The following is a 15977-nucleotide window of genomic DNA, read 5'->3' as shown; positions in this document are numbered from 1 at the left end:
TTGATGTCAGATTTGCATCATCTTTGTCTGTGAGGTGTCACATGACACTATGTCGCCGAAGCATGAATTAGTCTGTAGAGATAGTGATTGAGTAAAAGATCGATTGAGCAAACAGTATAGTAAGTAGGCAATATTGTCAAACAAGGAAACCTCAAGAGTGTACGTCAGTGTTTGGAACGTTTATTATTCACTTCTCACATCCTCTAAAAGGTCAAACCACAGTGAGAAACATGTCATCCCGTATGAGGTGGTGCAGCACAAAGGGTTTTTATTTGTGCGGATAAAAACAGGCAACGTTACATCACTGGAATATCTAAACAAACCCTGCAACAATTGTGTAAGACAACCTTGTCTTATGTTGCACATAAATTCCTAGAAAAGTGCACTCCTCGAAGCGCAGATCTCTGCCAGGTCTGGTTGCCTAACCAGGGCTTTGCCAGGGCATGGGGAAACTGCGGGGGAAATCGAGTTTGTACCTTGCACGACAGACAGTGCAACTGTTGGCCAAAGTCACAATTTATGGTGCTGACGTGCTGTGGTGCATAATAGATCAGGCACATCACAGTATTGACTGCATTCACGTAGCCTGCACATTTTCCCCAACTGAAAACATTTACCAACATATGGGCATAGGGCAATATGATTTGCTTTCAAATGACCATTTGGATCACACAACTACAAAATAGATGAAACATTTACACCAACAACCCTCTTGACCTTAAGTGTGAGGAATCAAGGAATGCAAAATGGTAATCCAAGAACCCGTTCAGCTATAAAAACAAATGTCAACACTGCAAAACGAGGTATTATTTCCCCGGACTGGAGACCTATTTGATGTCGTTTTCCTGACATGTTACTGGGTGAGATGACAGCTGCTTTAGACAGGGTCAAGCCGATACGCCAGCACAAATGAAGAGCAGCCGAATATAATTTGACAGAAACGGCTTATATTTGACCCCAGGTTGACTGATGCAAGCTGAAGGCTCAACTCCTAGGGTTGGTTCAAGTCATGCATGATGTGCGAATATGTCACTTAATGTGTTTAAGTATACTTTAACACAGAGACAGATCCTTCTCATTCCATTTGAAGTCAGGGCACGCACGCACGCACGCACGCACGCACGCACGCACGCATGCACACGTACTGTGCTTGGAAGCATGTATATTGCGTGCTTGACGTGTGCGTGTGTGTGTGTGTGTGTGTGTGTGTGTGTGTGCGTGTGTGTGTGTGTGTGTGTGTGTGTGTGTGTGTGTGTGTGTGTGTGTGTGTGTGTCTTACCTGTACGAGGAAGATCACAAGGAAATAGAAGTTGGCTATCCTCCTGAACTGCTCAAACAGATTCTTGGGCACAAAGTTCCAAATGGTGTACTGAGAGAGAGAGAGACAAGCAGAGACAGACAGAGAGAGAGTTAAACCAACAGCTACAATGTGCTAGTAACCAGCAGATTAGCATAAAACCCATATACATTTCTGCTCCCACTTTATTGTCTGACCAGGTTAAATGATTCTCTACAAAGCCTACAGATTCCCTGGGGGTCTCATCACTGACGACAAGGAATTCTAATGGCTGGGAGGATATTCCTCACAAGATGCATCCATTTTACTCTGCTTCCCTGGAAAAAGAAAATCTATACCAGGTAATGATTACAAATGTGTAGAACATGTCATCTATTCATTTGACTGTTGTTGTTAGTTAACATTCTGTTCAGTGTTCAGTCGTTTTGTATTTTCCAGTCACAGTGGCTATTTCTACCACATAGTTTTACTTTTTCCGTTATACCCCATGACATGTGTACTGTACAACAGTAAGCATTGTTGTTAGTAAAGAAAGCAACCTACTGTAGGTTAGGGCATTAAGCAACTAGTCGACTAGTTTACTAGTCGACTAGTACATCCACTAGTCGACCAGTAAATCCACTAGTCGACCTTGTTGGTACTAGTTGACTAGTTGATAAAAAAAAAAGTTTATTTTTTTATTTTTTTCCCGATTTTGTAGGCCTCAAGATCAGGTAGATTATAGTTATAGTCACCAATGTACACAGTTTACAGTACACAGAAAAAGAAAAAAACTAGGCAACTAGTCAACTAGTAAAAATGACTAGAAGTGAATGCCCTACTGTAGGTGAATTCAGAACATACTAGTATTTAGTTATTTATTAAGTTATCTATCGATATACGTTCTTGCATTATTTGGTAAACTTCTGAAAAACATAACCAACAAACATTTAAATCCTTGCTGTTTGGCAGAAACCTTATAACTCCATATTTAAACTTTAAAGTTTACATTTTTTGTATTAATACTTATTTATTATTAAATTAGTTCCCAATAGTTCATCTTTCAAGATTGTCGCACAAAATTAGTGAAAATAGCAGATCTACAAGCTCACATCCCGTCGTGACGCAGATCCGCTCGTAGATCGCCTGTTTTCACCATTTAAAAATGTTTAAAATAATAAAAAAGGAACGATTTTGGACAAGGATCTTAACAAGCTGGTTTCCACCCAACAGTGACGAAATATTAGCATCCCCATCAGCATCCTGTTGACCCCTCTCTCATTGTTAATGTTAATCACACATTCCTGCTGCTCAGCCTCATACTCACTGTCTGAGCAGTAGGAGGCTGAATAGACACCCGCTGAACTACTAATTAATTTGGCCTGGCATTAGCAGTGGTCCAGCAGAACACTCATCCAACCCAGCCCGACCAAAGCCTGCTCTGAGCTCACTAATAGGATCAGATTGCACAGTCCAAATCCGTCCGTGTTCATTTTACTTTATAAGAGTGTGTATAACAATCTGACACTGAGGAGAAAACATTACTGGGCAGCCACACGGACAACATCAATAATGTATAGCACTCTCTATACAATCTATAAAAGGAATTATAGACTGCTAAGGCAGCATTTCCACTGAACTTACTGTATGCATCCACATGAGGACATACTGCCTTCTTTAGCATTGACCTAAATATGTAATTTTTAAAGTATAGTCTGTGCATTGCGCACAGAATAATTTGAATAAGAGTTTATCAGCCACGGGAGGAGGGCAGGACACTGGAACACCTCCAAGGCTCCAACCGATATGGATCACAGTTTGATTGATCACTATGGGCAAATACTGCATGTGCTTTGAATTTAACCATCCTAACTATTCTATCTGGTGTCCTGCCGGCATCGGAATTGACAGTTTGCATCTTTATCAGGTGAATGAATCTGCACTTGTGTGAAGTGAGCGGCACCTTTTTATCATGATGGTCATGTACGGTCATGTAAGTAATCAAGTGTCATCAAAGTTTCGTATAAAGCACACAGACTTGGCACCCACTCATGGTGCACTGTGGCACCCATTACTAAATAGTCCATAGACCGGGCCTTTGCGGCTCAGGCACCTTTGCTCTGGAACTCCCTGCCCTTGGCTCTTAGGTCAGCAGAGTCAGTGTCCTCTTTTAAAACGCTTTTAAAAACACATCTGTATGCCAAGTGATTTTCCTAATATTGTTTTTAATTGTTTTATTGACCTGTTCTTTTTTCATGTTTTATTGTTTCTGATGTCTTGATGTTTTTAGGATTACTGTTTTATAACCTGTCTGTAAAGCACTTTAACTATGTTTGGAAAGGTGCTATACAAATAAAATTAATTAATTCATAGACTTGTTTGCCACATGATGGCACACACAAAGCCACACGTTGGAGCCGATTGCGCCGCTCAAAAGTCAAATTTATTTAAATTGAATAGGCCTCTTTCTTTTCATTCTCTCCAAATTCGGGGCAATGATACATTTTGTTAGTGAGGTATGGAATTACTGTAATTGATTTTAGTACAACTATTTGACACCAGAACACGTTGACATGTTAACCTTCCCTCTTACAAGAAAACCACTAGTCTGGGTCGCTTGATTCCACTGGATATCTGATTTAGTTTAGTTAATGTCAATGTCTTCACCCATGTCCAACCGGGCGGTGTCGTAGAAGTTTAGATGTAAACATTTAATAATACCCCTTTATAAAAGAGTATCTCCTCTAAGTCATCTGAGATGATCTCATCTGTCACACCTCTGTGGTGCTGTTTTGTTGACAATGTTACTGTCCCATTTGTTGAACTGATAGGCTCAAGTCTTGAGGCTATGTTGGGGGTTGATTGATGTTGGGGGTTGGCTGTTGTGGGACTGAAAGATATAAAGGCTGTGATCATATGTAACTGACTGGGAGTCAGACTGGGGTTTCCATTAAAGGACCACTTCACCACTTTTCAACATCTCTTCATATAACTGGTCCTCACTAATGTTCATGATAAAACACCACCATTTTTTCCTACTCAGTCTGTGTCTCATAGGAGGGCTTTGGGCAGTTCGGACACCCGTCCACCAGTGACATCATCGATGGTGAATCCAAGCTAATAGAAACGGCAGGCTTTCTTTTCCTGAAAAGTTGCAATGCAAACGTTGAAGCCATCGTTCTCACGATAATAACAATCTAAATATATTTTAAAACAAATCTTGTTTAAAAAAAAATCTGCCTAATGATGATGTCACTGGTGGACGGGTGTCCGAACTGCCCAAAGCCCTCCTATGAGACACAGACTGAGTAGGAAAAAATGGTGGTGTTTTATCATGAACATTAGTGAGGACCAGTTATATGAAGAGATGTTGAAAAGTGGTGAAGTGGTCCTTTAACATGAACAGTTCATGTAAGTCTTGGCTCCTTACTCGAGTAAACTCCTCATACTTCCAAACTGTTGCCTCCTTATTATAATTGTCCTTCTGAGCATGTTAACATTAACATTGGGTAGGCTACCACATTTTACAAGCTGCACATGTATTTTATAATTATTATTACCCATTTACCTGTATTATTATTATTATGTATTAGGCCTACAACATTTTATGACACGTTGGATGTTTAAAAGGAGTCTAAATAAATACCATTCTGACAGACGTTAATCCTGTGTATAGTGTGTACACAATGCATTTTTCATTTTTCTTTGGGAATGTAGGTCATAACTGTATTTCAGCCTTACTTTCAAGCGGGTAAAGGATGTCGTCTAACCGGTTGCAAAACTATCCGTTATACCCATCCCTCCCTACTCCATTGTTGTCACTGGACAACAATTCCAAGTGGCTTATTCCTTGCCCTGTGGACGCACACGCGCACTTGCGCGCACACACACACACACACACACACACACACACACACACACACACACACACACACACACACACACACACACACACACACACACACACACACACACACACACACACACACACACACACACACACACACACACACACACACACACACACACACACACACACACACACACTGTGTATATTTCTGGGGGGTGCATGATACCCCCTCCAGTGACTGTACTAATGGGAAGATGTCTCCAGCTTTGGAAAAGGGCAAAATAAATCGCGGGCCCTCCAAAATGCCCTAACGAGTTATAGTCTTTTAGAAACACAGTAAATCACAAAGTTTAAGGTCCTCAAATATAGTAATACACGCACACGCGTGCACACACATGCGCGCGCGCCAATCTATGGTCACGGCCGAGGGTGCTGAATCTGCAGAGTGTGCGTGTCATCGGTCAATAGCATATGCATATAAAGTGACACACACACACACACACACACACACACACACGCACACACGCACGCACACGCACACACACCCCTAAATCAATTCAATGCTGTGCTCAGAACATTTAGATGGTACCTTAGATGAGATGATTCTGTTGTCAGCAAAGCGTTGCGGTACGTAGTGGCCATGCTGGGGGAAACGGTTAGCCACGTACACCGTCCTGGTCTCACTCTGGTGGGGAGGGTCAAACCCCTGTGGGAAGCAGGGACACAAGGGGAAAATGTCAAAGTAGTCGGTCAAGTTTGAATTATAATGCATTCAACCTTTATTTAAATTATCGGAGCGATCATTGTATTGAGGGAAACCCTCATTTACAATGATGCCGAGATTAGATATATATAAATAATAATAAAAAACAGCAATAAGAAAAACAAAAAAGAAAGACAATAATTTAACACCAATCAGTTCCTACGTTCCTACGACTAAATATTAACTGTTCCTATATCAGTGGTGGTGGTCAAACGACCCCCAAGGACCCCCAACAAATTATATGAATTTGGCCACCGACCCCAATCTCAAAATATTTTGTTTTAGGGACCCCAAGTAGCAGAGATTTAAGTTTAAAAAGTTCACTTCAAATATATATAAATATATGGTATTCAAATTTTCACAATTCTTCAAAAGTAGTGTATATACAAGCTCATAGCGTGTCACTTCTTGCCACAATATGAGCTTGTATATCTCCTTTTGAATAGCCAACCAAGTCAATGGAGATATACATCAGCAATTATTTTGAAATAACAGATACGTCGATTCTGGCTGTGGGTATATGATGATATTGACAAAACAGACAGGATATGGCAGGATATGAAGCAGAGATGCATTACTGTTATCATGGCAAAGGTTTCAACACACTGCCAATAATGACACTATGGACAACAAACACTACACCCCAGAAACCTTGTGACAGAGCAGCCTCTGACAGACTAATTGTCTAATGTTCAACAATACACATTCATTGTATTTATGATGTTCAACAACAGACATTTATTGTGTTCATGCTGTATTGTATGCTGGTAAATTGTAACATGTAGATTCTCAGTCCCATAGAAGTTGCACATTTTGCTGTGACATGGAATCTAATGTGCTTGTGTTTATCTGCACAGATGCTGTTATTGCGGGAGCTGCCTTGAAGCCTGTGTAGTGGGATGTGGTGCCCGAAGAGCTGATTACATTATGGGGAGCATCTTGGCTGGATTGCTAGTACAGTGAGGTTGGTTGATTATAGGGATGCTCAGATCAGGTTTTTTGGGACCGATCCCGATCACTGATTGTTTTTCTCACGATCGGCCGATACCGATACCGATCTTGTGCGTAAGGGGCAAATTTGAATATTTCGAAATTATTATATGTCAAAACTCACGTCAAAACTGTTCCTGTGATGTTTTACATCGTGTTTGGAAGCTATGTGTTTGTTTTTTATTTTTGTTTTGTTTTTTTGTCAACAAGCGGATGCAAATACTATAATATGACTAGGCAGGAAACAAATATGAAGGGAACTATAAGGAATAACAATGTCTAATATGTTGGGGATAATGTCGCTGAATGTAAACAGGTTGAATTCGCCAGCTAAGAGAAAAAGGGTCATGTCAAAATTGAAAAAAGAAAAAATGCAGGTTTTTTTCATCTAAACATAACTGAGCATGAGAAATTGAAAAAGATTTGGATACAGGAACTCATATTATAGTTCATACAAAAATGGAAAAAGGAGTTATAATACTAATAAGATTGAGCAGAATGAATAGGTATGGGTAAATGCCTAGGGATATGTAACATGCAGGGTCTGAAACGCTGTGTCGTTTGTATTTGGTTCCTTTTTTATTTTTTCATGTCTGTTTGTACTGTGTTTTTTCCTTTTCTGTGTGTGTTTTCTTTCTTTTGTCATTGTTTAAAAAGTGATAAAAACTGTTCCTGTGTGTGAGGCCTGTCACAAAGTGAAAAGTGAAATATTATACTATATATACAGTATCTGATTGATATTTATACATGTCAATCATTTATAAATGGTGTAAAACATCGGTTTCTCCAGAAAGGGTAAATTGGTGATCACTGATCGGCCGATTATCGGAGCATCTCTAGTTGATTACTTAGCCATGGGTGGAGTCTGTAGACGATATAAAGGGGACTGGTTCAGTTGATTCATGGGGAGAGGATGACAACTGTACATCTCTATTAAGTTATGCTGTTTGTTTTAGTTGTCCAGTTGTTTCCACCTATGTTATCCAGGCCTGGAACACATTAAAAACCTGCAAGCCTGCCTCCTGGTCCATTCCTGACATCTTGAGTGTTTTTGTTTCACTGACTGACAATTTGTCAGTCAGTGAAATTGGAATTTGTCAGTGACAAACAGCCAATCTACAATCCCACAATGGAAACAATGCCTCTTCAATGCCCCAAATAGCACTTCTAGGGGTAATCGAGAGTAAAGCTTTAACACTTCCTATTATGTCTTTTGTTGTTGGTTATTTTCCACTTCTGAAACATTTTGTTTTTGAGTGGTGTAAACCACTCATACGACTGGCTTTGTTAGTTTACGTGTCTGTCTGTCTGTGCTAAAAAAATGAGCATGGTTGCTACGGTCACCCAGTTCACTCGGGTGTGATTTCATTACGTCAGACATTACGTCAGACCACAGCTGATCAGGCTATATAAGACCTTACACCACTCAGTTCACACGGGTGTGAGTTTTTTAGAGTGCAGAGGAGATTTAGTTTAGGGTCGAGAGTGAGTGCAAGAGACAGAAAAACAGTTGTTATATCATGATCGTGCAAAACTCAGTGGCTGCATCTAGTCAGGGGATATTAATACAATCTGGGAATACATTTCTTACCAAGAATTATCTTCACCAATGTGTTTGTAAGGGTGTCTACTAACATATCCCACATTGGTTTCTATTCAACCACCCTAGGGGAATTCTTGACAGCTGCTGAAAGTTGGGGTACCACCAACAACCAATGGCAAAATGTTCTAAATTTCACCTTTACAAACACATGGTGAAGAACATTCTTGGTAAGAAATGTATTCCCAGATTACATATTAGATATTCGGGGGGTGTAGAGGGGAGGAGGGTTTCTTTATCAGAACAATTAATTCAGTTGGATTCATATCCATCAGACTGTTGAAAGCAGGTTTACATATGGCAACTGCTAGAGAATTATGTAAAAGTGCTATTTGATCCTGGTCTCTCACACACCCACACCACACTCAGCGTATGTGAGGATGTACTGTAGCTGCCTAGCCACGTCACTCTCACAACACGGTGAACACATGTCAACCATTAGCATCTGCTTTTCTCTGCTGCTGTTTTCACAACATTGCGCTCTTGAAAAAAAAGGAAAAAAAAGATCCACTGTACACACCCCCACACACCTTTTATCGTTTATCCAGCTATTGTCTTGCAGTCTCACAGTGTGATTGTGTCCAACAAGCTATCAGTCCTAGGAAACACCAACTTTCTCATCCAGTGTCAAGGCCAAACCTCACCAATGCAAATACTCGCAAGTTGCAACCATTATCTCCATTCCCCAATGGCAGTTACAAGGAGTTGCATTGGTGTGGACAACCTTAAAACTGTTTTGTTTTCAAGGAGTTGCGACGACTGATTGCATTGGTGCGGTTTGGCCTTCAGACTGGGTTGGGAAATGTAGCCTACACTCTTACTCTGTAAGGGCCTCTCAATTCTAATGACTACTGTAAATGTAAGTGTATGCAGTCTCTTAATGTTAACCTAACATCCCATTGAAAGGGACTTGCCCACAGAGTCCACTATGCTTCCAAAAAGTTTCAATATTTGATTTGTTACATTGTATATAAAAGTACACAATAACACAAGAGTAAACTTATTCGGTTTTGTTCAATCATGCAGTTCAAGCAAATAAGTGTAAATGTGAAGCAGAGGAGACTTGCTGAACCCCTGTTGAACACACCAACAATACACTACTTTCTTTTCATATATAAACCAGCTATTCAACAAGAACACTGTTGTTCCCCTTTGGGGGTGCTTGTAGGCATCAGTGATCAGGTGTCGACCACATGAGTGCAACATCCTCAGTTCACTTCTTGCTGGAGACCTACAGCACAATAGGTGTGGCATGTCCTTCCACTTTATCTGCCTTCAGGTTCCTGTCTCTTTATTCTACCTAAAATCAGAGCAAAAACTGACAAGTCTGTCATGTTTAAAAAAAGTTTAATTTCTTTGTAATTATACTAGTTTACAAAACAAAAATATATATGTATCTCAACACCATGATAGAACATTTTATAGCAGGTGAGAGGTGACAGATAAACAGAAGCTGTCTGTGTGTTTATGTGCAAGATAGGAGGCTAAAGAGGCTTTCAACTTTCAGCTTTCACTTTCAATTATCTATGCGACATTGCAACTGTATTATTTTCTCAATTTAGGGCTGAGCATAACAATCCAAGTCAGATCGATTAGAGATAAAATGGAATTCCATCAATGCCAACTTGTTAAGAAAGGTCTTAACATATAATGTCCTGTCTCGAGTTGGAGATGTTAAGGTTTTCAATTGCCGGCTCTGAGAAAAAGACCTGGGGCCCGTTTATGACATTCTACCACAACACACAAACTGCATAGTGTGCCGTGCCTATGCCTCGGCCAACGCCAAACCACAACAGAAACAAAATCTGCTCTGCTATGAAAAATCTGCTTTTTATATTATTTTATTATATTTTTTATTTTTTGTAATTATGTATGCATGTATTTTTGTGTATGTGTATATAGATATATTTATTTATTGTATTTCCTCCAGACTGTTTTTCCGACTATCCTTGGGATTGTGAGTGGGGGGAGGGTGGGATAGGGGATTGAGTTTTATTTTTATATTTTATATGTCTGTTTAATACTTGCCCCTGGGCTACTGTTACAAAAACCTGAATAAAAAGATTTTGAAAAGAAGAAAGGTGTTTCAGTCTGAATACTGTCAGTGAGGGGATTATAAAAGCTTACAGTTCATTAGTACAAACTCAAATGTCAGCAAGATATACGATAGCCTATATGAAACAAATAGATGGAAGCAGGGTCCTTTGCTATTTGTATTTACAGTGATGTAGTTGTCTTGTGCACATCTACAATAAACCACTTAAAGCACTACTCACTGACAGAGGATTAGCTGTCCATGTTTACTGGGCATAGATATCAATTTCAAAATAGAGAATAATACATAGAATACCTTTTTTTCTCCAAATTTTAAATTTGGAGAATTTTAAAACAGCACTTTTGTGCTCGGTTTCTCCTCCTCATGTACATTATACATAATGTATGTCCCCTGAAAAATAACTTTACCTCTCAATTCATGTTCTCCTTCCCACTGTATACCAATGTCACCGGGAATTAACTGATAAGAAGTAAATGAATAAATAGCACTGTTGCCCATTTTATCGTCCTGTTCATATACTGTAACTGTATCAAGGTCAGCCAACTGTTGGTTCCACTGAGTAAAGTATATCATTTGATGTTGATCAAACCAGGCAGAATCAAACTGGCGACTTGCTGATCAGAGCACTGCACCTATCTATGTGGTATATGCTACCTAGCTATTTGGCTATCACATCACGTCAGAACAAATTTTTAATTTGTACTGAGAACAGAACAGGAGAAAATAAAGCACCAATGCATGTTGGCCACACTTTGGAAGCACAGGGACAGCCCTGTACAGTAGGGGTTTTCTACTGTATTGTATAGTCTCTGAGTCTGTATGTGACTAAAGTGAGTGACAGTGTTGCAAAACACAGTGGTGTTGATACAGTATAATCAATATTTCTGTAACATATGGGTTATTTGTCCCGTCTAAGCTCTTTATCTGAAATTTAAAAAATAGTATTATACATCGTCTGTCGGGTCACATAATTTCTTTCTTCATTTTGACTGTAATCTTTAGGTGAAGTGGGCCACTATCACTATTGTATAAAGAAAGCATCATCTGTAGAATAAAAAAAATGTTTTCTCCCATATTACAGGCAAACGAAATAAACAACATGAAAAGTTATGTGTGGACAACATTGTTTCTAGTTGTAGACCCCAATGTAAAGTAGCCTTGCCGAGCCATGAGGCCCATAGGGCAGGAGCCTATCTCCTGTTTCTGTAGCGTGAGGCAGCTTGATGTACAAGTACACCCCCTGGACATGACGCTAGTATGTCGCAGGGACTTACCCCCAATCCAACCCTTGATGCATTGCTGAGTGTCAAGCAGGGAGGCACTGGGTCCCATTTTTAGAGTCTTTGGTATGACCCGGCCAGGGATTGAACCCCGACCTCCCAGTCTCAGGGCTGACACTCTAACCACAAGGCCACTGAGCTGGTTACCCCAATGTAGCCAGGCCTATATCTTCTTCTATCTATGATTAGTTCCCTGGCTCAAACTGTTTTTCTACCTTGCCTTTTTTTTAGCCTGATGGTGGGATCTGAAGAAAAGCTGCAGCAACTGAGGAGCCACCGAGTCCATTCCACCAGGATGATGCTGTGATCTGAATGGAAGCAAGTTCTAGGGATGTCCCGATCAGGTTTTTTTGCTCCAGATTCGATTCCGATCATTTGATTTTGAGTATCTGCCGATTACAATTTTTTCCGATCAGATATTTATATTTTTTATAGAACACTTATGCCATATCACAACAGTGCAATATCCAAAATCACAGACAATATCCAGTCTCATGATATGGATATAATATTGATACTAGGGATGTCCCGATCACGTTCTTTTGCTCCCGATCCGATTCCAATCATTAGAAAAGGACGTGATCGGCCCCGATTTCCGATCACGTGATCGGATCGGGGCAACCCTTAATGGCATCACCTTTCTATAAGCCATATTTGCTTTGGCCAAGCCTTTAGACCTTTATCAATATCAGTGGCATGCCAGGACTATCATACTATAGGCAGATTCTCTATAATGTGCCTTCCCAGCCTCATCCTTGAATTACTCATTACTTATTCTGTCTGAACTACACTTGACCAAAGTCCCCTATTTCCTCCTCAGTGTTTACATTCCCCAGGGAAACATGACAACGAGAAAATCAACAAAAAGGGGAAACTATATGCAACTATAAGAGCCGATAATTAATATCCCAAACGTGTATCTTCTTTGCACTTCCTGCTGGCATTTTAGATCGACGATCGACTCAACAGACTAGACACAGGAATCAAGGACCCTTTCTCCTTTGCAAGAAATCCTGAACAGGCATAATACACAGAAACATACTGTACTGCAACACCTCTCTTGCATTCTCTCCCTCCCTTTTAACCAAAGATTTGACCAACATTAGGAAATATTCTAGTTTAACCGGTGATGTATTTACTTTTACCGTCAGGATTTGTCCATTTAAAAAGGTACATTAGTGCTTCCGCACTCAAGAGCACAAGCCACAATTCAAAATCCAGTAACCGATAAACTTAATCTTAGATCCATTCAGTGGTAACTGACTGAATAAAGACACTTTTTAACTAGCCTTGTCATCTCTGCTTCTATAGAACCTTGTATTGGGTCTACAGTAACTCTAGACAGTCAATATTTCTCTACTTGGCCACGTACTGTACGTCTGAGTCCATTTCTCTGAACCGCATATAGTAACAGACAGTAATATGTTGTCATACTTGCTGTACATTCATGCTGTCATTCCCTGAAGAAGGCAACTTGTTGCCGAAACGTTGGAAAAATTAAAATGTGGTGGCATCGTGACTACGAGCTGTGCGGCCTCTCTCCTTTCTCAGTCATAGTTATCTCCTGCGGTCAGCACCTCCCCACTACTGGTGTGCGCTCCTACCTTCCTGTTTGTTTGATACAGGAAGGTAGGATAGGCATCACTGACTCAACCTACTTTTAAGCCTAATTTAAAGACAAGCCCTGTGAGACACTTTTTTTTGCTCATGGACGTAATTTGGCTCATATCTCCATTCATGCTTAGCAGCTTACTAAGGCATAAGGCAGCCATAACTTGAGTTATACAGTAAAATAGGAAGGGCTGGGCGATATGGACAACATCAACATTTTGGATGTGTTGACGATAATTGCATTATGATGATAACGCAAGTGTTCTCCATTCAGGACGGGAACCCCTTTTGGTGTTTTAAGCATGATGTTATACTTTAGCTATTGAAAAATAGCAGATCTACAAGCTCAAGCTATGAGCTTGTAGCTCTGCAATTTTTGAAAAATCCTGAAAATGTGGCTCAAATCGTTGAATATTCTTTCAGAGCGAACGTTTTTAACTCAAATCTTTGCTTCTGGGAGTGTCCCTGGTTGGGGGTCGGCGGCCAAATACATCATTTTTGTGGTCTTTTTTCTGAAAACTGAAAGCCTTTTTTTTTTAGAACCGGCCTCAGGTCTGAATGGGTTAAGCATATCCCAATAAACATTTAATTAGCAGCTTTTTTTGTATAATACAAAAAAATGACAGCTAGGCAGATTCCTAAACAATATGTGGGTGCAGTACCAGACTATAGCAGCAGTAATATGCAGAACTTCTGCAAATAATATCAAGTTTCTTGGATTTGACATCCCCCTTCACTTTATTAAAACTGACCAAATTCTAACCACACTATAATATTAATCTGACATACAATTGAATTCATTCATTTTATATTCATGTATTTGTTTGTTTGTTTATTGGGGGGGGGGTCCTCAATGTTTTCTCAATCTCGGACAGCCTAATCAATGACAATGACGTCACCACGCAGCAGCCTGTGTGATGTATTGATCTTGTCTTCCACACAGTGAGTGAGGCAGTGAGCAGAACAGAAACATATTAGCGGCGGCGCGACAGAGTACTAGACAACCAGACATGTTGTACTGCTCAGTCAGTCGGTAGAACACTTGCCAACAATGATAAACAAAGTGTAGATATTGTAACCCTATCAAATACGTGATAATGTGAAATGAATGGGGCCCATTAAGTCACCCAAATACACTACACTACACTTCCTCGTGCGCCAACGGACAAGAAGAATGACGTGTTTCAATCAACTGAAAGAAGTTTTCATCAACGTTAGGTAACCATGCACCGTACCAATAACCACCTCCCGTTTGTTCAATAATAATTTGTATTGTGTATCTATACGAGAGAGAGAGCAACACAACGAACCCGTTGTTTCGTGTTGTACTGTCTCCGAGTTTTAGACGACTTTTATATACGTGTTATAACTTATATGTATTTATATACGATGTATTAGCAGTCGGGGTAGCTATAGCAGGCTAACGTAAATGTACTAGCGTACACCTGGCTGTCAGTCAAGTCAACCACCGTCAATGTTTTGGACATGTCGGCATAGCAGGCTATAGCTAACTTTGTGTGCATCTCTCCTCACTCAGGTATATGTTTTATGTGGTGTTTATAATGCTGTTGCAAACTGTACGGTGTCGGCATGTTATTATTTATTACTACTGCAACACTTTTGTTTTGTTTGGTTTGTTTGTTTGTAGTCAAGACAATTTTATTTTATTACCAGCTGCTGTCTTATCCACCGGAGCATCCCTTTGCTTTGAGACCGACTGCTGAGCCCCAGCCTCGGTCCTCCTCCTCCTCCTCCGTCCAAGTAGCCAGCAGAGCAGCAGGGGAAAGCCTCACTCACACAGCTAGCCCCGACGCTAGCTACTACTACTAGCTGCTACTACTCCAACAAAACCTCCCCGAACCATGAATGTTGTTTCTCCTCCCAAAAAGCAGGCCGATCGTCTCCTTAGTATTGCTCCTCGCATTACGTACGCGACTCATTCATTCATGCAGTCTGCCGCGCCAGTCTGTCGCGCACGGCGGGGGCCGATCGTCGGCGGCGGCGTGTTAGAAATATTATTATTGTTATTAATAATAATAATCCCCCGTTGGAAGAAGTGACAGCAGGCGGATGGCCACGAAGTCATTCCGAGCTACGCTACACCTCCTCTCTCTCTCATTCGCTCTCTGTGTGTGTCTCTCTCACCTCAGTCACCACCCTCCTCCCCCGCTCTCTCTCTCTCTCTCTCTCTCTCTCATTCGCTCTGTGCCTCTGTCTCTCGCTCACCTCACCACCAGTACCACCCTCCTCTCTCTCTCTCTGTGTCTCTCTCACCTCACCTTCTCTCCCCCCTCCTTTCCTCCCCTCCCCTTCTCTCTGTCTGTCTCTCTCTCTGTCTCACACACCCTCTCTTCTCTTCTAGATCTCTCTAGTGTCTAGTCTTAACAGTCTGTCTATCTTTCTCTCTCTCTCTGTCTGCCATGATCAATTTACAGTGTCTGCACGGCGCTGCACGGCTGTGCTTTCTCAGCGGAGGGACACTCACGCCCCCTGCCTCAGCACAACATACAACGTGGTGCTTCAAACAGGAAAAGAAACTGGGCTTCACTCA

General features: G+C 40.8%; 1 protein-coding gene across 1 annotated transcript in view; it reads right to left on the bottom strand.

The window, feature by feature from the left end:
• atp11b (ATPase phospholipid transporting 11B) overlaps positions 1-15628 on the bottom strand; it is a 206604-nt gene extending 190976 nt beyond the window's left edge. Inside the window, exons 1-3 of the mRNA XM_079504887.1 lie at positions 15098-15628; positions 5716-5832; positions 1280-1369 (exon numbers count right to left, since the gene is read on the bottom strand). Of these exons, the coding sequence (XP_079361013.1) occupies positions 1280-1369; positions 5716-5832; positions 15098-15124 (234 nt within the window). The 5' untranslated portion in view covers positions 15125-15628. The remainder of the gene's footprint in view (positions 1-1279; positions 1370-5715; positions 5833-15097) is intronic.
• Positions 15629-15977: the final 349 nt, after the last annotated feature.

The sequence above is a fragment of the Electrona antarctica genome (genome assembly GCF_951216825.1).
Source record: "Electrona antarctica genome assembly, chromosome: 7".
NCBI lineage: Eukaryota > Metazoa > Chordata > Actinopteri > Myctophiformes > Myctophidae > Electrona > Electrona antarctica.
The sequence above is the reverse complement of the archived record's forward strand: the minus strand, read 5'-3'. Positions and strand labels throughout refer to the sequence as shown.